Source organism: Eleginops maclovinus, chromosome 14, assembly GCF_036324505.1.
Source record: "Eleginops maclovinus isolate JMC-PN-2008 ecotype Puerto Natales chromosome 14, JC_Emac_rtc_rv5, whole genome shotgun sequence".
NCBI classification, from domain to species: Eukaryota; Metazoa; Chordata; class Actinopteri; order Perciformes; family Eleginopidae; genus Eleginops; species Eleginops maclovinus.
Genome location: NC_086362.1, coordinates 2,017,543 through 2,038,733, shown reverse-complemented (window position 1 = coordinate 2,038,733; position 21,191 = coordinate 2,017,543). Strand labels below are relative to the sequence as shown.

The 21,191-nt window shown below is 44.3% G+C and overlaps 1 protein-coding gene across 1 annotated transcript in view; it reads right to left on the bottom strand.

The window, feature by feature from the left end:
- Positions 1–851: 851 nt before the first annotated feature.
- LOC134876289 (uncharacterized) overlaps positions 852–21,191 on the bottom strand; it is a 26,564-nt gene continuing 6,224 nt past the window's right edge. Inside the window, 36 exon segments of the mRNA XM_063901278.1 lie at positions 852–1,471; positions 1,576–1,697; positions 1,793–1,903; positions 1,998–2,258; positions 2,351–2,473; positions 2,580–2,703; positions 2,792–3,857; positions 3,860–4,416; positions 4,419–5,558; positions 5,679–5,741; positions 5,903–6,179; positions 6,695–6,718; positions 6,820–6,902; positions 7,136–7,276; positions 7,468–7,506; positions 7,578–7,712; positions 7,879–8,043; positions 8,393–8,427; positions 8,536–8,628; positions 8,798–8,915; positions 9,007–9,138; positions 9,328–9,366; positions 9,487–9,615; positions 9,832–9,984; positions 10,121–10,155; positions 10,234–10,326; positions 10,955–11,874; positions 12,095–12,126; positions 12,221–12,319; positions 12,586–12,720; positions 12,907–13,100; positions 13,548–13,846; positions 14,012–14,200; positions 14,286–14,324; positions 14,411–14,472; positions 15,822–18,105. Of these exon segments, the coding sequence (XP_063757348.1) occupies positions 1,409–1,471; positions 1,576–1,697; positions 1,793–1,903; positions 1,998–2,258; positions 2,351–2,473; positions 2,580–2,703; positions 2,792–3,857; positions 3,860–4,416; positions 4,419–5,558; positions 5,679–5,741; positions 5,903–6,179; positions 6,695–6,718; positions 6,820–6,902; positions 7,136–7,276; positions 7,468–7,506; positions 7,578–7,712; positions 7,879–8,043; positions 8,393–8,427; positions 8,536–8,628; positions 8,798–8,915; positions 9,007–9,138; positions 9,328–9,366; positions 9,487–9,615; positions 9,832–9,984; positions 10,121–10,155; positions 10,234–10,326; positions 10,955–11,874; positions 12,095–12,126; positions 12,221–12,319; positions 12,586–12,720; positions 12,907–13,100; positions 13,548–13,846; positions 14,012–14,200; positions 14,286–14,324; positions 14,411–14,472; positions 15,822–18,105 (9,574 nt within the window). The 3' untranslated portion in view covers positions 852–1,408.

Genomic DNA, 21,191 nt, shown 5'->3' with positions numbered 1-21,191 from the left:
CTATAAATGCTCCTCTCTCGGGGGGTAATTGGATCTCCTCTCAAATGACTCACAGCTGATGGAAGAAGCCGGAACCTGCAGCTCTGAAACACACCAGTGTTACAGAGCGGTTTCACTGTGACTCGACTGATCTAAGAGGAGATGCTTTTATACTGAGTCACTTGTCTTTATTTATAAGGGGATCTCCCAATTTAGCACAGCCACTTATAATATACCTCGCCTTAATTTCATATCAACTCCTATTTCACATCAGAAATAGATAGATGGATATACTTCAGTTATCCCAAATAGGGAAATTATTTAAATGAAAAAAACTGGTAAAATTAATGTGGGATTATTTAAAAACTAATTCAGCTGAAATTAACTAAATAAAAATGTCCTTTTGAATAAATAAATTATGACATGAAGAATTATAATTTATTCTTTATGAGCATATTTATTCATAGGGGGGGGGGGGGCAACCAGTGCCTTTAGTCAAGTGATATTCATTATTACTGACTAAAATAGCTTTGCATTGTTTTTAATTACTATAAATCTGTAACGTTTTCTTCATTTGTAACCTCCCTGGAGATATTCCACCTAATTAAAGTTTTGTTTGCATGACTAAAAAAATATAGACACTTTAGAGTCATAGCGCTCAGGTGTACGGAATCAATAAATGAAATGCATATATACATAATTATGGTTATGAAATAAATGTGCATGTATATATATGTGTATTGCCTCATTTCTTTATTTCAGAAGTGATCTCATAACCATATTTATTTATATATGTATTTAATACATTTTGGCTTAAATGGTATTCCATAACGGTAAGTGATCATGGGGAGTGAATAAACAGGCGGTCCAGCTGAGAGTGAACACATTTTATTTAAATTACATGAGCAGAATCTGAGGGGGGGTAATGCCATTTCAGGTACACATAAAAAGAAAAGACCACAATTTATTATTATGTATTCACTTCTACAAACAATGAGAAGAAGCGGTCACTGCGTGGTGATCGAGTCTAAAAAGGAAAACTAAAATGATGCTTTGAATGTTGAATGTAATGATCTGATAGAAAAGTGATGGCGTTTAAAAACAAGTGATGAAGCTCCATCAGTAACAGGATCTATGACCTACATGAGACCGGGATGAAGAGGATATATATCATTAATCACATCCTGCAGAAATCCCAGCTGTCAAACTAATTTAGCATAAAATCATCAAACATAAAAAAGTGAAGAGAGTATTTAATCATCACAAAACAAGAGATGCATGTGTGCACCTGCAGGCAGAGCGAGGGAGCTTGAATACATGCTAACATGTGTTTATGGTAGATGTCTGATTGGGAATTAGTTGGCTTAATATACATTGGTGTGTGACGCTAAACACTGGTCAGCTTTACACGTTTATACAAAAGTCAGAATCAATCGGAAACAGATCCTTGCGAGTAACCGGACGGTGTCTGCTGCAGCTTCTGGTAATGTTCCTGCAAGAAGAAGAAGAAAGGGAAAGATGTGAAGCAAAGGGTGTGTATAATAGTGTGTGTGTGTGTGTGTGTGTGTGTGTGTGTGTGTGTGCGTGTGTGTGTACCTGCAGGTTGTCGTAGTGTCTCTGGCTGCTGCAGTGCTCGTCCCGGGCCGTGCTCTCCGTCAGGTAGAACACCGAACACAGGTTACAGAAGAATCCGGATTTAGGGACGACAAACTCCTGACCTGCGGGGGGAGGCAGTGAGGGGGAGACAGTTAGGGGGACACGGGTGGAAAGTGGGACAAAATACTTGGATAATGTGTGTGTTGGTGTGTGTTACCTAGGGGGTTGTTGGGTTGGAAGGGCGGCAGTTTGACGTTGATAGAGACCGAGGGAGACTGAGAGCGGGATCGCTTTGCTTCCGGACCGATGGGCTCCTTCCTCCGTTTAACTAAACAAAAGCACAATCAATCAATCAATCAATCAATCATTTAAGTCCACAACAATCATCTGTGTTTAATTTAGTCCTGTAGCTCTAATTCTACCTTTAATGTCCACTTTGCTCCGCTCCTCCTTCTCCTCGTCTCCTTCCTCCGCACACTCCTCCAGAGTCTGCTCCTCTGGCTGCATCTCCTGCCCAGCAGAGGAGGCCTCGATGTGGGCGGGACTGGCTGCTTCCACTCCCTCCTCTGGCTGCTGCACGTCACCTGAGGAGGATGTGTCGAGTGGAGCAGGAGGCGGGACATCCGATGCTGCTTCTTCTTCCGTCTCGTCTCTTGTGGTTTTCCCCCTGGCTGATTTTCTCACTGTGGTTAAAGAACATTATTCTGTTATGCACACAAGGACACTTCTAAATGACTTAAATGTATGTATGTGTGTGTGTGTGTGTGTGTGTTACCAGGGGTCCGCCTGGCTCTCTTCTTGGCCGGTTCTCTCGTCCTTGTTTTACACAGCTCCTGTTCTTGCTCCTCCCCCTCTCCCACCTCGTCCACCGTCACAAAGGTTGCGCTTTCCTCCAAATCTGGACAGAAAACAAAAAGCCTTCAGCTCTTTTCCTCTGGCCGCGTGCATGAGCTGTACTGGGACACATGATGGGATGGAGACGTCGCTGTGGTTCTAATTTACACCTTTTTTTAATATGGAGACGACCAATTGGGGTTTGCGTTTGGCCGATCTGCAGGTGTTCTCACCCTCCTCTTCATCCTGCTCCTCTTCATCATCGTCGCCCGCTTCGTCTAAAGTCACCAGCGTCTGAAAACAAACATTTTATTTTCAGTCTAAATGTTCGCTTGGCTGATCGTAGTTTTCCAACGGCAGAAAATAAAATGTAGATTTGTACCTCTGGGTTTAAGAAGTCCTCTGATTGGTCCTCCTGGCTCAGTGGGCGGGTCTCTGGCGTGTCCTTCTCCCCCTCTTCTTCTTCGATGAACTCATCCAGAGTGACGAGTGCCTGCATCTCTACCCCCTCCTCCCCCGCCTCATCTGCTCCCACCTCATCCAGAGTCACCAGCTGTTTGGGGTCGACCTGCTCCTCTTCCTCCTTCATCCTCCTCGCTCTTCCTCCTCCTCTGCTGCTGCTGTTGCTATGGCTCCTCCTCTCCCTCTCCCTGCTCCTCCTCTCCCCCCTCTCCCTGGTCCTCCTCTCCTCCCTCTCCTTTGTGAACCGCCTGTCTTTGGTGGCGGCTTGTCGCCTCCTCAGCTCTTCCTCCTCGGCGGCATCGTCGGGGTAGTCCTCCTCTTCGTCGCTCACCTCGTCCAGGCTCACCGGGTCTTTCTCCGGGGCGTTTTCTTGGTCAGCCTTCTCTAACAGAGCGGCATCACTCTTGGATTCAGCGGTTGGATTGTCCTCTATCTCTCTGTCTTGGGTTGCTTCTTCCTCGTTCGTATCCTCTAAATCGTCCACAATCTGGTACAGATTCTCCTCCACTTTTTCACTCGTTTCCACGTCTGTTTTTCCAGACGCAGGCGTGTCTTCTTTTCCAGAGGAAGCCTCTTCTTTTGCAGGAGTTTCTTCTTCTGGTTTGCGTTTGTCGGGCACTTCTGAGGCCGGCGGCTCCTCTTGGGATTGCTCTTCATCCAGAGAATCCACGACCTGATACATAGGCTCTTCCTCCTCCTCCTCCTCCCCAGGTGCGATGGATGCTCCTTCCTCTTGTTTGTTTTTAGAAGTCTCCTCTATGGTTGGTGGATCGTCCGTAGTCTCGTCCTCCACAGAATCGAGGATCTGGTACGTTTGTTCTTCTTCTGCAGCTGCTTTTTCTGCTGCCTCTTTCTCCGCTTTCTTCGCAGCGATCTCTTTTTTAGTCATCTTTTTTGGTCTTCCTCTTTTCCCTTTTGGTTTTGCAGCAGGCAGTACATCCTTAACCTCATCCTGCGCTTCTGCTACGGCAGCATCCTCCTGACTCACAGCAACGTCGCTCTCCTTCGGAGGCTCTTTCTCCTCGCTCTTCGAGGCTCTTTCTCCTCTCTCTTCGGGGTTTGCGTCTCTCTGGCAGGAGTGTTCCTCCTCCTCGTCGGCGTGTCTCTGTTCGCCGCTCTTCCTCTTGTTCCTCTCGTAGATCTTGAGGTCGTCGGTTCATCGCTGGCCGTCTCGTCCTCTACAGAGTCTATGATCTCATACGTAGCCTCCTCTGACACGTCTTTCCTTCCTCTCACACTCCTCCTCCTGACTTCTTGAACTGGTTTGTCTCCAACAGAGTCTATCACCTCATACACAACCTCCTCCGTGGCGTCACTCCTGGATGCTCTGGTGGCGGGGACACTCTTCTTCGACTCTTTCCTCGCCTCTCCTCTCCCGTTTCTCCTCCCCATGTTGTCGGTCGGCTGATCTCCCACAGAATCGATCACCTGATACGTCGCCTCCTCTTCCTCCATCGCTTCCTTAGAGATCGGCTCACAGGGAGTTTTCGGGTCTTCTGCTGCGGTTTGATCGTCAATAGAATCTAAAATCTCAAAGGTTTCTAGTCCGACATCGTCGCTTTCCTGATCTTTGTCGGGAAGGGTCTGGACTTCATCTGGGATTTCAGGATCTCTGCAAGAATCTGCTTCTTCCTCTTTGCTCTTCGTCTCTTCTCCCACAGAAGCTTGTCCTGTTTGACTAGCTCCTGATCTTTATCTGATTTGTCCCCGGCTGATGCAGCGCCCTCTCCTGTGGAGCTTTCCTCTTCACCTGTAGTTGTCTGGTCTTCAGTAACAGTGTCTAACACTTTGAAAGAATCGTCCACTTCCATTTCCTGTGGGCGGGCTTCGTTGTCAACACTGTCCACAACCTGAAAGCTATCCTCCTGTCCTCCCTCGGGTTGAGTTGGCGGGGCTTCAGATCCTCCATCCTGTTCCCCATCATCCATCTGTTCATCAGTTTCATCAAGGATCTGGTACTTTTCTCCTTCCTCCACCTCTGTTTGTTTCTCTTCATCATCCTTCTCTTCCTCCTTGCTGTTGTTCTCCTCTTCTTCTTGGCTGGACTCATCACGCATCCCTGACGATGTTTCCCTGTCTGTCTCTGACTCAACACTTTTTGCAGGAACGTCCTCTGCCGCTACCTTGTGGCTGGGCGTCGCCACTGCACGCTGATTGGCTTTCACTCTGTCTCTCTCGGAATGAGTCTCCTTTGAAGCCTCGATGGCTGATGCGGCTGTTTTCTTTTCCGTCTCCCGTGCGGCGGAAGACGAGCGGGAACCAGAGGACACTGGAGGTTTTGTCTTGCTCTGTTGTGTTTTCTGACCAGGGGAAGAAGGGGTTTTAGTGGCAGAGGAAGAAGAAGAGGAGGTCTTACTGGAGCTGGAGGAGGATTTGGACTTTTTCGGTGACTCAGAGCGATAAGAGCTTGCGCCTCTAGTCGTCCTGGAGGAGGAAGAGGAAGAAGGGGCGGACCTCTTGCCGTCTTTTGAGTACCGCGATGAGGAGTGTCTGTCGGCGGAGCTGTGCCTCCCTCTCCTCATTCTGAAGGATGGCCTGGAGGAGGAGGAGGAACCATGATCCCGGTGGCTCGAGGACTGCGCCTCGTCGTCGCAGACTTCATCCACGGTCACAAACTCATCCATGTCCAAATCCTGCTCGTCGAAACCATAGTAGTCTGAAGGAGGGATGTCACTGGTGAAATAATCCTGAGAACAAGGGGAGGAGGAAACAAGTAAATAAATCTGATCTGATCTGTAAAGCAAAGGAGAGCAGAAAAGGACCAAGGTGTTCGAAGGAATAAATAACAACAAAAGTTGTTTGTTTACCTCTTTCTGCGGTGCAGTGCCGGCCGATTCAGGTCCAGAAGTTCCTCTGCTTTTGCTCTGGCTCTGAGAAAACACACATTTAAGTTTACTTCAGATTTACACACATTTATAAAGAACAGTCTTTTAAAAGAAAGCACAGCAAAAATATCAGAATGTCAGAGATGAAAGTCACAATTTGGTTCAAAATCATGAAATAAATACGAATAAAATAACAATAAACTGACCTTCCTGCCCTCGCTGTGGGACCGGCTGGCCCGGGTGAGTCTGTGGTTACGGACGGCCGCCGTGAGCGCCTGGAAAACATCCTTGTTGATGCGAGGGAGATCTGCTCTCGGCTGGGTTCCTGTGGAGGCGGAACCAGGAGCTGCGGTGTTCCCAGTGCTGACGGCAGACTTAGCACCTTCAGCTTTCACCACGTCTTCTTTTGACGAGACAGAGTCCGTGTCAGCCTTTCTTTTGGTATCATTTGAATAGTGCAGATGCTGTTTGAGTGGGTCCAGACTAAAATGAAAAACAAATAAGGGTTATTAGTTATTATAACAGGACTTTTCTTCACTTTTTAAAATGAATATGTCATTCCTCACACATTTAAGGTACATGACATGCTACTTTTAATTGTTAGCTGTAATTTGGCCCTTCATAGTGTTTGACAGATAGTCTACAGATGTCTATCTTCGGTCAGGCTGTTTTATTTTCCTTTGAGATGTTTATACTGTATGATCGAGGACACAAGCGGCTGAAATGGGTTTTTAAATGTTCTACTTTATCTTCAAATGATGTTCAATGCCTTTGTTTTAACATGCTGCTGTAACAACTCCCTCTTTGGGATCAATAAAGTACATCTATCTTAAAAGAACTCTCAAAATGTCTGAATATAGTATTTTGTTAACAAAGTAAGGAATGCAATTTAATCTAATTAGTTCTCTTTCAGTGAGCATGAAGTAATTGGTCAGAAATGTAATTTAATGCCAAATGAAGTTTTTTTTATACATTAATGAAAGAAGTGATGTACTCACGATTCAATACTTTGAATTTGACCCCTGAGGAGAGAAACAAAAGGTCATTGGTCAGTGAGAGGAATCAGGTCTCAGTTAATCGTGTCTGTAATCAGTCTGCATTTTTCACAATCACACATGCTTACCAATTCTTCAAGTCTTGCGAGATAGTTTGGAGTTTCTCCAACACTTTCGTAACGCCACTGGAGTCGACCATCTCGATGTAGAGCTGGAGGAGAAATCACGGAGAGAAAAACTATCTATTGATTTATATTTCTTAATACTCTTAACGTTTATTTTCTAGCTGTTTTTATTTATTTTACTTGTAATTAAATTAAAGTCATTTTAGTACTTTTATTCTGAAGGCAGTCAGAAGCTTTGTTAATGCTTTTATTTTGAAGGCAGTTCTTGAAACAATGAAAATGCAGATGTGTGTGTCTGTGTGTCTGTGTGTACCAGTACCCTGTTGGCAAGTGCCAGGAAGTTGACATAGGGCGCCGCAGAGAGAACCACCTCCATGAAGTCGAAGAGGATGCTCCGATAACACTTGGTAAACAGCACATGCAACAAGCGCTCCTGCAGACACTCGGGCTCTGGAACTCTCTAAAGAAGCAGAAGGAAGTTGATGAGGAAAAGGAGGAGGAGAAGGAGAAGGAGAAGGAGGAGGAGGAGGAGAAGGAAGAGGAAAAGGAGGAGGAGGAGGAGGAGGAGGAGGAGGAGAAGGAAGAGGAAGAGGAAAAGGAGGAGGAGGAGGAGGAGAAAAGACTCGACAAAAGTTGACGAAGAAGACTTACACCGTCGCTTAGCTTCACCAGAGTGGTGTACATCATCTCCTGCAACAAAAAGATCACAAGTCAGATCGTTATCCCGAGCGGTGCCGTGTGTTTCCCCCCACAGTCCGTACCTCACTGGACGCAGGAAGCACTGGTTCCAAGACGAAGTGAATGTGGAGCTTCTCGCCTATGATTGAGACTGGCTCTGAAATGTGACTTCGAGCAAATTTGCAGCACATCGTCCAGTCAGTGAATAACACGAAGGCCTGGAGGAGAGGAGAGGTAATCCATTTCAATAGAATCTAGAGTTAATCTGCAAAGGAAAAGTGTGATCGCCTGCTCCTTTTCTTCCTCATGCTTTTACTAGATATTGTTTTATTCAGCAGTAGGTGGCGTAGGTTTTTTGCAATGTTTCTTGTATCTCAACCTTACCCTCTTCTGCAGCGGTAAGATAAGCACGTTGTAGTACAGGGAGTCCAGGTCCTGCTTGGGGAAGTAGCACAGGAACAACCGGGCCACGTCCTCGTACTTGTAGAATTTCTCTGGTAAACCCGTCAACATGATGGTGGGGAACATGGAGCCGCAACCACTGGCCTTCTGGATAAACACAACCGTTCAAAGCACATCGTTTAATACACGTTTTGGAGGTGGATTCAACGTCACGGTTCAGATGGAGGGAGGGCAGAAACACCCAACGTGACTCAGCAGAATGGGAGGTAAAAACATCTGGAACTATTTAGGTTCATTTAGGCTTTTTTGTTATGTCTAGTATAGAATAGTAGTATAGTGGTTAATGTAACGTTAGCAACATATGGAACAGTCTTCATCCTGTTCTTTCAGACAGTATGTTTCCTATTTATTTATCACGTGCTGCTGGATCAATATTACAAAAAGGTCCTCCTAAACTATGTATATAATATAAAGTAGGAAACTTCAATGTGCTCACCTCGATGTCGCCCGCTCCGCTGACTGTCAGGTGATCTTGGGGTTAAAAGTGAACAATGCGTTACTTTACTGAGTAAGTAAACGTGGTAGAATCAGATCATCATCGTCATGAACTTGTCCAAATGATATTGTAAGGTCTCTTACCAGGAATGATAAAGGTAGGACCCGAGGTAGGAAACAGGAAGGGAGCACTTCTCAGAGTGACAAAGAATCCTCCACATTTGTTTTGCTTAGATTCTGGCAATATGCAAAGTGTTTACATAGTTTTAGTATTTTGCCATTGCCATGTATCACAGATATTTGGGGGGAGTGTGTGGAAGAGAAACACAGGGATTTTAGCCTTTGCAGACCATTTACATGCACGATATAACACATTACAGGAAAGGAAAACCCCCCAGAGACTTACTCAGTTTTCCCAAGTACTTTTTTTTTAGTCTGTAGACTTGGTGGCAGGGGTCTCCTTTCTGACTGTACCAAGCTCCGAGTCGATCAACATCAGCAATGGTCTTGAACTCTATAAACACCTGGAACACACAACCACACACAAACACCTACAGGTAAGACAAAAAAGGACGTGTTTTTCAAAGCCCCACCCTCGCTTGTGTCGGTTCATACCTTGTTGAGGAGAGGGAGGAAGTTGATGACAGGATGAATAACAATTCCTTTCAGAGTTTCTCTCAACTCCTGGGAATCTGTCCATGAAATGTTGTTGATGAGGACTATTTTCTCTCCGGCAACATCCGTGCGCTGCATCACAAACAGGAAGGGAACAAGGAGAGAGCAACACTTAACCAATTGGAAATTTAGCAAACACTACACTTTTACCTACAGTACTTTATTGGAAAAGGTTTATGAACGAGCACGAGTAAGTGTGTGTGTGTGTGTGTGTGTGTGTGTGTGTGTGTGTGTGTGTGTGTGTGTGTGTGTTTTACTTACTTCACCGATCAGGGTCATCAGCCAGTAATAAAACGCGAGCTGTAACAGAGACGTCAGAGTAGTTCAGATGCCTTCAGATGCCTGCTCATAATTAGGTAAAACGATATTTTCTTTCTTTCTTTGAACTGAAGGTGCAGCCCTAGTTGTCTCAATGCTTACCGGACTCATTTTAAATGGGGGCTCTATGGAGTTGACAGTAAGTGCACAACCATGTAACTTCAAGGCCTTCTTCTCAGAGGCTTTCACCATGTCCGGCACACGCTGACATGATGGCAGACAGAGAAACGCCTGAGGGAAAACCAGAGGAAAATAATGCATTACTGCGAGCATTTCACATCTTTCAATACGCATACAATCAGTCTATATAACTATAAGCATGCAATAAACTCATGAGAAGTTATCCAAAGGATGTTCAACTGCAAGTTAATCATCTTGGAAAAAGAAAAACCCAATAAAATTCTGCAGAAACACACGATTAATAACAGATCAGAACCGTGCACCTACCATGCGTGACTGAGGAAACGTGTAGATCAGTCTTTCAGGGACGATAACCCCAAATGGTAGAAATAGCTGGGTGATGTCGTTTACGGTGTAGCTGAATTTGCGATGATCCGGCAGGTTGGAAAGGAGCACGTGTGTGGCATTCAGTTTAGTAAACTGGATAAAACAAGGGGAAGAGTAAACTGTAAGGTGTCGGAGCAGTACCGTACAAAAGAGTGAACTTTTATAGAATACCACGCGTCGAATAGATTGATTTATATCCTTAGGAAAACCAGGTGTAACTGTCACCCACCATTGGTCCAAAGACGCGCTTTGTCGAGAGGGTCCCTGTGAAAGAGAGACGATGAGAAGTGAGTAAGGGTCAAAAAGTTTAATCGCATGCAGACATCTTGGAGGAATCCTCACTTATCCTGGAGGGATACAGGTGGTTTTGTATTAGTTCCCCGCAAGTCAGCCAATCCTCTGGAGTGACTGCCAAGTATATCTTTTCGCTCTTCACTCAGTCCCAGGACCTTCAAAAGATCAAATGAATTAAAGATGAATCACCTGAAGGCCACCATTGTTCTACAAAAACACTACATCTGTACATGTTGTCTGCCTTAATAGGCCTGCAGATTAATGGGAGAGCTTCATATAACCCTATGTGTTTTAAAATGTCCTGAGAAAATGGGAAGGCTGTATTTGTATCTCTTCATCCAAAGAACTGGAACGCTGGAGTAAACCTGAGAGCTTTGAACTAATGTCAGACACTGAAGATTCATTGGAGGTTACGGATAGAGAATTGACAACGTTGAAACACCGTAGTGACACGCCTTCTGCCCAACCACGCCCTCTCCTCAATATCTAAGTAGTCCTAAGAGGATAATAATCGTCATTCTACGACAAGATACTGCAAATACTGTCCCTAGCAGAGAGTGATTGGTTTATTAGACGGACTCCCAGAAGTCCCTCCTGCTCTGTGCCTGAAATAAGTCCCGTTCAACTATCAGGGTCATATTTGGCCTTATTGTACCAGGAGGAACTGCTGTTACTCGTGCTTGTATGAGACGAGTAAGAGTAGGTAAAGGCTAACGCTATTCAAACCTAAGACTTAAGTGTCAAACAAACAGTTCCCTGTCAAACGTACCTTTCTGAATCGATTTTGTCTCCACCTCTTCTTCTGGAAGCTGTGCCTCAGTCGGTGCTTCAGTCAAGCTGCCTGCTGTTTCCTGTGGAGTGTGTGAAGCCTCGGTGGGCGAAGCCACGGAGTGTGTCTCCGGTCCCTGGGTTGTGGACTCTGGTTCTGTCGAGGGCCTCTCCTGGATCTGTGAAGCCTCGACCGACATTTCCAGTGGCTGGCTCTCCTCCTCAGGGTTTGCTGGCTGGCTCTCCTGTTCAGGGTTTGCTGGCTGGCTCTCCTCTCCAGTCTTTCCTGGTTGACTCTCCTCTTCAGTCTTTCCTGGTTGACTCTCCTCTTCAGTCTTTCCTGGTTGACTCTCCTCTTCAGTTTTTCCTGGTTGACTCTCCTCTTCAGTGTTTACTGGCTGACTCTCACTGCGTTTGTCTGCAGAGCTTTCTGGAACAGACTCGGTGGTAGTTGTTTTTTCTTCTTGAGCGACGTCCATGGGCCCTACCGCTCGCGCTCCCACTGCCTCAACCTCCATTGGTTTAGCATCTCCAGCGTCATTAGCCTTGTCCGGTTCTGACCCGGGTTCAATAATTACCACATCGTCATCCTCAACAACAATAACTGTGTTTTGCGGTGCGGCTTCTTGAACCGTGGATTTTTCTACATCCATCTTTTCATCTGGAACCTTGGACGTGTTTGGCTTTACCCCAGCCTTTTTCACAGCTCCCTTCGCAGGAACCCCTCCTGTTTTAGATATCTGCTTGCCAGGGGTGTTTTTCCCTTTGGAAACCAATACTTTGGCTTTAGAGGCATGCGTTGGGCCTTTGACGGCACCTTTAGCCACACCTTTCTGGTTGGTAAGCTTGCCTGCTGCAGGTTTTTCGACTCGAAGAAGCTTGCTGGAAGATGTAGGGATGGACCCGGATGTGGAAAGTTTTCTGTAAAGGAAAGAAAATGACACGGAGAAAATGGAGAATCAAGGTATTCATGTTTCTATATGTTGTTCATTATTGGATCCCGTGCACACATAAACATGAACATCATTTGGTAAATTCCCATTTTTATTTTCAACAAGGACATAAATTAAGGAAACAATTACATTTATAGGAATAAATATAATAAAAACAGTACAAGAGGTCTGAGTGAAACGTATCTTACTTCTGTGTCCTTTGCTCCTGAGAAATGAGGTCCTGTAAACAAAACAATATAGATTTGTTTTTTCAAATAAGAAAACAAACGGGAAAATGTACGTAATCCAGGACAGAAAGTAAAAAGGTGTGATACCTTTTTCTCTTTAACAAGGAGCCAATTTCCTTTCACGTAGATGTCCTTCTGGTTGATTAATTTCTGAGCGTCTTCTGCTCTCTTGAAATACACTGCTGCCTACATGGGCACATACACAAAAGCACGACCAATGTGTTTATGACTAAAATGGTTTACAAGAGGTAAGTTTTGCTCTTGAACTGCAAGAGTTAAGATGTATAAATTGTTCAGCCCCGTTGTGATTTCTTTGCAGATAGATTGGGGGTTTAATTCTCTTCTCAAAATTACATAAACACTTTGGATAAAAGCAACACATGTCAAGAGGATATGCATGTTATGAAAAAGTAAAGCATAAGCAGATATAGTGCTGGAAGGGTTAAACTTACCTCACGTAAGGATCGATATAATACAATTGACTCAGTTTTTCCAATGTGCCACAGAGCATGTTCGATATCTGTGTAAGATACGAATGTAGGAACCATGAATAGCCTCACAATGTTTTGAGGTGGAACTTCAGCACCCTGAGAACAGAGAAAGATAAAGACATAATTAGACTCAATGTAGTGTTTGAAAATGGACTACTTAAACAGTTTGTCTTTTCAAAATGGTTTGAAAAAGTGTCCAATCTGATTTTCTGGTGTCTTTAAAGCGTTTAAAGCTAAAGCTTCTGCTAACTCACACTCACACTCACACACACACACACCAACCTGGGTCTGTGTAGGACTAGGATTTGCCTTAACAGGCTTTTTAGTGAGCGGCTTTGCTGCTGTTGCAGAGGAGGAGGAGGAGGAGGAGGCTAATGATGATGAAGACTTCAGCTTGGCTAGCTCGACCAGTAAGGCAGGAGCCAGAGTTTTAACGACGGCCTCCAGGTCAGTGGGGTTTGACAGAGACTGCACAGCTAAAGAGATGGAAACAAAAAGAACGTCAGGGAAAAGTGTTTCGGCCTCAATGGTACTTTCAATGGTATAAATAGCAGATATGGTGTTCCACAGGGATCAGTCCTCGGTCCTCTGGTTTTGTGTTTACTTGCTGCCTCTGAGACTGGGAATAGTATTTACCCCCCCCCCCCCACTTTTTAGCATTTCAACTTTTTTTTGTAAGATAGCCCAACACAATACATTAAATACTTAGTAAAGACGACAGACGGTTATGGTTATGTTAGCACGACGAGGGAAAGTAGTATCGCTTACTAAAGCAACCAAGCAGGGCATGTGGCAGTGTGAAGTACTCTTTGTATTTAATTAATAAAAATGACTTCTACCTAGTGCTTTAAGGGTACAGTCAACACACAATAAATCTTTAAACCTGGGCCATAAGTCTTTCAAATGTTTGGAATTTCTCAAACCTGTTGCTCCCAGGAGTTTCTTAGCCAGGTTTTCTACACTGCTTTCCCTCTTTTGCTGACTCCTCCTTGGTGGTGATCGTCTCTCGTCAGTTCTCCTCAGAGGTGATCGTTTCTCACGGCTACTTCTCTGAGATGTCCTTCTCTCGCGGCTTCTTCTTGGAGATGACCGTCTCTCGTCTCTCCTCCTTGGTGGGGACCTTTTGTCGTCTCTCCTTGGCGAAAATCTTCTCTCAGAGCTCCTTGATCGTGATCGATAGCGGGAGGAGTAACACAGAGGAGAAAAAGAACGAGATCGGGACCTGATGAAAGTACAGATGAAATCTTATGATAATCCAGAATCATAGTTAACATTTCAAGCTTTGGTTTCTCAACGGGAGGTAAACGATAACGCTGATGCACATTTCTTTATCACACTTGGGTAATGGCAATGTTATTGCTCTAATCAGAATTTATTCATCACACACCTGCAAGTTTGCCTGGAGCTGTGCGGCGAACGCGATGAGCTCCTGTGTTTTTCCCTTTTACCATTGGAGCCATGGCGACGCGGGCTTGGCGAACGGGAGCGGGAGCGAATTCCACGTCTGGTTTTCTGACGGTGCTGGATAGTCTGTGTAGAAGTTTTGTGCGAGGGCTTGGCATCTTTACCTGCAGCGCTGAAGTGGGCAATGGACGAGAAAAAGCTCAGGAGAGGATCTCACCCAATTCTGTATGCACAACTCAAATCAAATCTCACATTACCTGGGCTTGACTGCTATCTCACCATCCCACAGTGGGTATCTGTGAAGAAAGAAAGAAAAACAGACCTGCATATTAAAAAGAGGCCAGGCTGTACGGCAAGAGAAGAGGAAAAAAAAAACACTGACTGTGTTCGGAGGAGTCTGCAGTTCTCAAGGTGAAGGGCAGTGTTCTGGTGCGAGATCCAATCCTATTAGAACGACAAGCACAGCATTTAGATCAAACTCACTATCAACACATCTGCTTTTACATCTGAACTGTCCTTTTTGTGGTCGTCTGAAAACATATTTCATTCGACATCGGGAGCCTTAAAGAGGTAACAGGAACACATTGTTCCTCTTTGTTCTGTTGAGTGTCAATTTCAAATGTCCATTTCCATGTCTCCCCCTCTTGTGTAGTAGTCCCAGTTTCACTTATTTTGTGTTCGTAAGCTTCAAACCACTTCTTGAAAAATATGGTTTCTTTAAACCTTCAAGCCAACAGCAGTCTTTCAGATACCAGGAACAATCGGGAGCCCAGGAGACATTAGCCAACCGTAAATACAAATGGAAGTGTTAAAATGATGGCTTTGAGAGAAGCCAAAACAAATGTGATCTTACCGACAAAATTGAGGACATGAAATTCTACTATAATTGGCAACAATTTCCTTTAGAAGTCAACAATTCTTTAGCATGAAATATAACAAACACAGGGGTGCCGGTAACAAGCACAACAATTTCTCCTTCTTGGGTTCTTGCTGGTATGATGTCTGGTTCTTCTGTCTTCTGGGGTTTTAGAAGGCTTCCTGATGTTTGTAGATGATCATCTCAGCAGAAATCACCATGTATGGTTCAGCTCTGGAGTAGGCGGGAAGATGGGAATGGCACTGTGCCAAAGGGGCAGATATGGAAAATAAATGATGGCTTTGGGAGAAAAAAAAATAGCAAAAAGGGGGGGGCTAAGATTCGAAAAATAAACCCATTTTACAAAAGATTGGACTGTTGGATATTAAAGAAAACCAATGTATTACTGAGAGCTCAGTAATATATAGCCAATATTAGGAATAACAGATACAAAGTGTACTCTCACTCTCAACTGTTTTGAAAAATTGAAAATGAAAATACACCGTGGGAAATATGGCGGGAAAAAATGTAAAAATGAAAAAGGGAACGACGTCTTCTCTTGATGCAGCAGTTCTTCGCCACGTCTTCTTGGTTCCTTGTTCAAAATTGTTGGTCGCATCTCATTTTATCAAATGCAACATAAAAAATGTGTGTAAATCTGACAATTGCTACTGCATAAAAATGACTCCTCTCTCCTGAGTAGACAACACAAACTAATAATATGTGAGGTTATATCTGGAGACAGTTTTCTGAAATATTTTGAATGGATCCCCTTTTGTATTTTTTCAAAATTAAACCCTTTTGCAACTCCAAGACATAAACCATATCACATTTAAATTAAAGGCTTTTTTAAACGATCAAAACACAAAACTCTGAGATATTGAAAACAACAAACCCACAACTTCCTTACATGAACAGGGTGCAGACATCCACTCACCTTCATACGAGTACATTCTCTGTTACACAGACAACAGGTATGTGGAAAGATTCTCGGCGAGGCTGCCGCATAGTCATGCATCATGGCGACAGTCGGCAGACCCTTGGAGACGTCACAATTGGCTGCTGGAGTCTTGGATGCTTGCACCAGCAAAGGCGAGATGTTCATCAGGCCCGGGATCTGCTGAGATGCAGCTGGAGGAGCACTGACCAACGAAAAAACTGGCGGCCACAGAGCTTGCCCCATCAGCTGTGTTGGCTGCTGTACCTGCTGCTGCTGCTGCTGAACCTGCTGCTGCTGCTGCTGCTGCTGCCTCGGCTGCTGCTGAACCTGCTGCTGCTGCACCTGCTGCCTCGGCTGCTGCTGAAACTGCTGCTGCTGATGCTGCTGCCTCGGTTGCTGCTGCTGCTGCTGCTGCTGCTGCTGCTGCTGCTGCTTCTTCATCGGCTCAGGAACAGTAGACCCTTGTCCTTGAGATTTACTCTGTACCTTGGCGCCACTGGCCTGGTTACCTCCAATGAACCCAACGCCAGGTCTGCTGGGATGCACACCATGGTACAGAGAGACAGGTGGTTGGGTTTTGGACGTTGGATGGCGATCTGCCAGTGGTTCTTGCAAAGCACTGTGTTTAGTGGGTTCAGACTTGAGAAGCCTGATGTCTGTGTCTTTCTTCGGTAGAGAATAAGATCTGAGGGGGGATTGGGAAGTCTGATTTGCCAGATTCAGCAATCGTTTAGTCTGATCATTGATTGGGGGAGCTGCAGAGCTCAGTCGTGAACCGTATGAAGAACTGAGACTAGAAACAGCGCTTGTCTGGTCACGTGAAGAACCCGAGGCACTGCTTTTCACCTCTGCTGTGTTTGTTGGCAGAAGTTCTCGACTGTGTCTGCTACTATCGTAAGTGTCCATTTGTATCAGACTTCCACTCCCACCACTGTTAGCTCTACCGCCACTGGCTCTCCCAATCTCATCTCCAACCCCTCCAGTATATTTGCCAGTATGTCCATAGTCTATCACTTTACTTGGCTGGTTAACAGCTGATGATGTTTCCTCCTGCCGCATCATTGGCCCTCCAGAACTGCTTAAACTCTGACTGTCCAATCCACTCACAGTTCTGGGGGGTTGGGGATTTGCCTGAGACTCATCTGTGGCTCTCTTCGTCTTCTCAATGCGGATTTGCCTCAAGATGAACGGCAGGTTAGCGGGGGTGATCTGGTCTTCAGGATAGGAGATGAGATGTTCCAAGTCCTCTTTCTCAAGTCCAAAGTGCACAAGGATGTTGGACGCTGATTCAGAGGTGTACTTGGGTCGACTGGACTCTGTAGGCGCAGGTGCAATTTTATCTGGCTGTGGATAGTCAAAATCATCACCTAAGCCTGGAATGGACTGCATATCACGTTCTCTTTCGCTGGACGCATTGAACCTACCGTTATCAGCACTTGCATAGCTAGACGAAGCAGGTGGTGGATAAAATTTAGAGTAATCTTCAGAAGGAGGCATTTTGTAGCTTGATGACCAGTCCATGGAGCTTCTTGCACTTTCAGCCCCTGATTGTCTTTGTAATACAGAGGTAGGGTTTGAGGGCATTGGGTATGAGGACCTCCCTGTGACCTGTGAGGAGAGAAACCCCTCCCTTTGAGTGCTGATATAGCGAGGGCCCTGGTCTACGGGCGGATGCGTGGGCTGGTTAAGACGCCTCACCTCCTCTCTGGCTCTGCTAATTTGCATTTCTATGGACCTCTCCATGGTCTCATCTATGCTGGCCCGACCCTGGTCAGGCCTGTAACTCATGGCTGGGGGCAACACCCCAGAGTTGGCAGGAGTCGCAGGAGAAGCTCCAGCAGGGCCAAAGCTGGACCCAGGAACAAGGTGAGGTGCTACAATCCGAGGATCCCTCTCTGCTGGGATATTTGGGAGTCCATACTGCCCCTGGGTGGAACTTTGGTTCCCAGGGGCATAGGGGTTGTACAGTGGATGGGACATGGCGTTTGCGATCTTCAGACGGTTGAGGAGGTTGATCGCCGCTGCAGTTGGGGAGGGGGCTGTTGTGGGTATAAAGGGAGCAGGGGTGTTGGAATTGGTTGCCAAGGTCGGCGGTCGGCTGCGAATGGTGATGGCTCTGTTGATCTGCGTCAGTGCTATCTGGGCTTTCAGTTGAGCCAGCAGCAAGGAGGCAGCCTGCTGGCCAATCAGGAGCGCGCTCCCTGGGAGCCCTCCAAGTAGGGGGCCAGGTAGGGGCCCTGCAGCAGGAGAGGGGGCGCAACGCTCAGATACCAATGCAAAGCTGAAAAGTTAGAAAACAAAAAGGAAGGGGTTAATGAATGGGACTGGACTTCAGCTTCTTGGACGGGAAAATCTTTCACCCGGTTGGTCCTGGCTCAAGTTGTCCACTCTGGTCTTTTCGGACACACGTTTAATTTGTTTTTCTCTTCCAGGTCGTCACTAGCAAGAAAGAACAGAGGCGGCAAAGGCAACAAGCATAGAGAAAGAGAGAAGACAAGGTCACCTCTGTTAACAGGAAACACCCAAACAAACGCAGTCCCTATTAATGCTCATCTGTAAAGAAGAGAGTTGAGAGGGGCACCAGCAGACACACAAAGCACGATGTAATAGGTCACAATCGCTATTTTTATTGCAGAATGTTACATTAAATCAAACTGATAGACTTAAGTCTACCTAAAAACACTGCGCCGAGTAATGACTAGCTACAAGAGTCAGCAATATCTGACTTCTGCAGAAACATAAAAAACAAACCTTAAAAAAAAGGAATCTGATTACACAGGAAATCCATTACTTTTCAAACACAGAGAATATAGGTTTGTAGCTCACAAATCCTACGTCAGAGTTTGGCAGATCTGGTACAAAACAGCAGCTCTGAGCCGGTGATGTAGAAACTATGGTGAACACTGAACACAAAGATAGTTTGCTCTTGTTGCATTTTAACTAACCCAGACCATAGCATCATGAGTCACTGTGGAAAAACTAAGCCAGGCCTAGAGGAAGGCAGCATTCAGACTGACTTTAGTTCTGCTTGATGTTGGTTGTGATTTAGTGGGGTGATGATGCAGAAGACAAGGCAGGACACACAACGCCAGCAATGTCCTCATTCAAGGCTCAGCGGGCCCTTTCAAATTGGGTTTGACAGGTTTAAAAACCTTCAAACCGGGTTGATTTTAGTCCAAACAACAGCCTGCTGATGAAGGCTACTTTAGGCTGGCTAATACATGTGGCTTAAATGCCAGAATGTGTCATTATGACAAATGCCAGTTTGTATGAAATCAAACTGGTTTGAGTTTGTAAACCAGTCCATACCGGTAAAACTCGAAATCGACCCAACTTTACTATCAATAACAAACATCAGAAAACTGGCCCCCGAAAATGTCTTTCCCCTTTCAACCTCCCTAAAAGTTTAAGACCATTTACGGTGACAAGTCTCCAGCCTTCCAAACTCAACAGTTTTTAAACTTCACACGATCCCAGCCTTTACAGTGCGTTACATTTGACCATACTTGTCAGTGTGAGAATGCTCTTATCCACTCAAAATAGCAAAAATAGGTAAATGCAAATTAAGACACCATACAACACATCTTAAAAATTACACTAGATTTAATTCAGATTACACTTTCAGTCAAAGCAATTGCAGTTTTACAGATGGCAGACCTCACACAGTTGTGATACTGCAACCTGCACATGTGGGAGAAGTACTCAGATCTTGTACTTAAGTAAAAGAGAATTAAAACAGTTTGAAATCAGGAGTAAAGTCCTGATTTCAAACTGTTAAAGTACCAAAATATTAGCATCTTAATATGCTTAGAGGGCCAAAAGCAAAAGCAATTGTTATGCAAAATAGCATAACAATCAGCAGATACTTTACAAATGATGGTGTATTTATGTGTGTATCACTTCAATGTTGCACCAGGTTGTTGTTGTTGTTGTTGTTGTTGTTGTATTGCTTTATACACTACTGGATAGCTTAACCTGTCATAACGTATATAATGATCTTTTAGTTTATATATATTTTGTACAAATAATAACCTACATCTGCAGAGTAACTACTAACCGAATATGTAAAATAAATGTAGTTGAGTAAAAGTATGAAGTAGCATCATGAGAAGATACCTCAATTGTGTACTTAAATACAGTGTGAGAGTAAATGTACTTTAGTCACGTTACTCCTCCTATGGTGATGCCGCCGTTTGATATAAACACAGGCCCTAATCACGACCGTTACAGCCGTGAAGACTCTCCCGATGTAATTAGAACACACAGAAAACACAACAAAACATCTCAACTGTAGTTAAAGCGTTTTGTTTACTGCCTCACGTGTATTAGGGTCTGTTTCCAAGTAAAACAAACAGAGCTAAAATGGCTAAACTAGTCAGGCGTGCTGCTGCTAGCTCAAAGCTAACGGCCCGGTTTCAAACAACCATTAAAGACGGGTTTTAAATTGACACTCATTGAACGCACCGGGTTCAGTAGACATTGTTTGGCTCCGGTCCTTATTATAATACCATGTTTTGTTTCATACCTGCCGTTATTTGTGTATATCTTGCGTTGCAGATGTGTCGAAATTCATCTTCAGGCTGTTACCAGACAGGAAATTCTATCGAGTCGACTTCCTGTTTTGGATTCAAACTTTCAGAATAAAAGCACGAGCGTTTGAAGGCGACGTGATACTGTCATAATCATAGACTGTATATAGTCATAATTGAAGGTGTAATATTTAAAGTACTCATTTTTTTATTCATTAAAAGTTATACAGATTAATAAAAAAAATACCAAAAAAAATACAAATACTTCCAATAAAAAACAATGCATTCACCATGTCTTACTATTAATGCATAATCTAAGTACTTATCATTTAACTAAGTCAAAGTTATAATAAAAAGATATACAAAATTGAAATAACGCCACTAAAAAATCAATGCATTCAATATTTCTTATTAATATATAATATTAACTAGTAATTATTATACTATTTAAAAGTACTTCTTTTTTAATTAAGTAACAGTTATAGGCTACAGCTAATAAAAAAAGATATAGAAAACATATATATTAAAAAGTCTATGCATTGAATATTTCTTTAAAAAATAATTAATGTGCCCACAGGTGGGCTACTAATGCATGATGGTCTGTGGTCATTCTGTGTGGTGCGCGACATGAAACATGTAATGGTGGTCTGGTGTAAAAATATTACACAGTGTTGTTTTTTAAGTGGGATTTTTCCATAGGCTACAATAAAAAACAGGAACAATAAACATTTCCTTTGTAATCCCTTTTATTTTAAATCTAAAAACTATAATTTATTAGTTTTTGATAGAAACGTAGAAGAAGACAGCCCCTGTGGGAACCGCTGCTCTATGCCAGAAT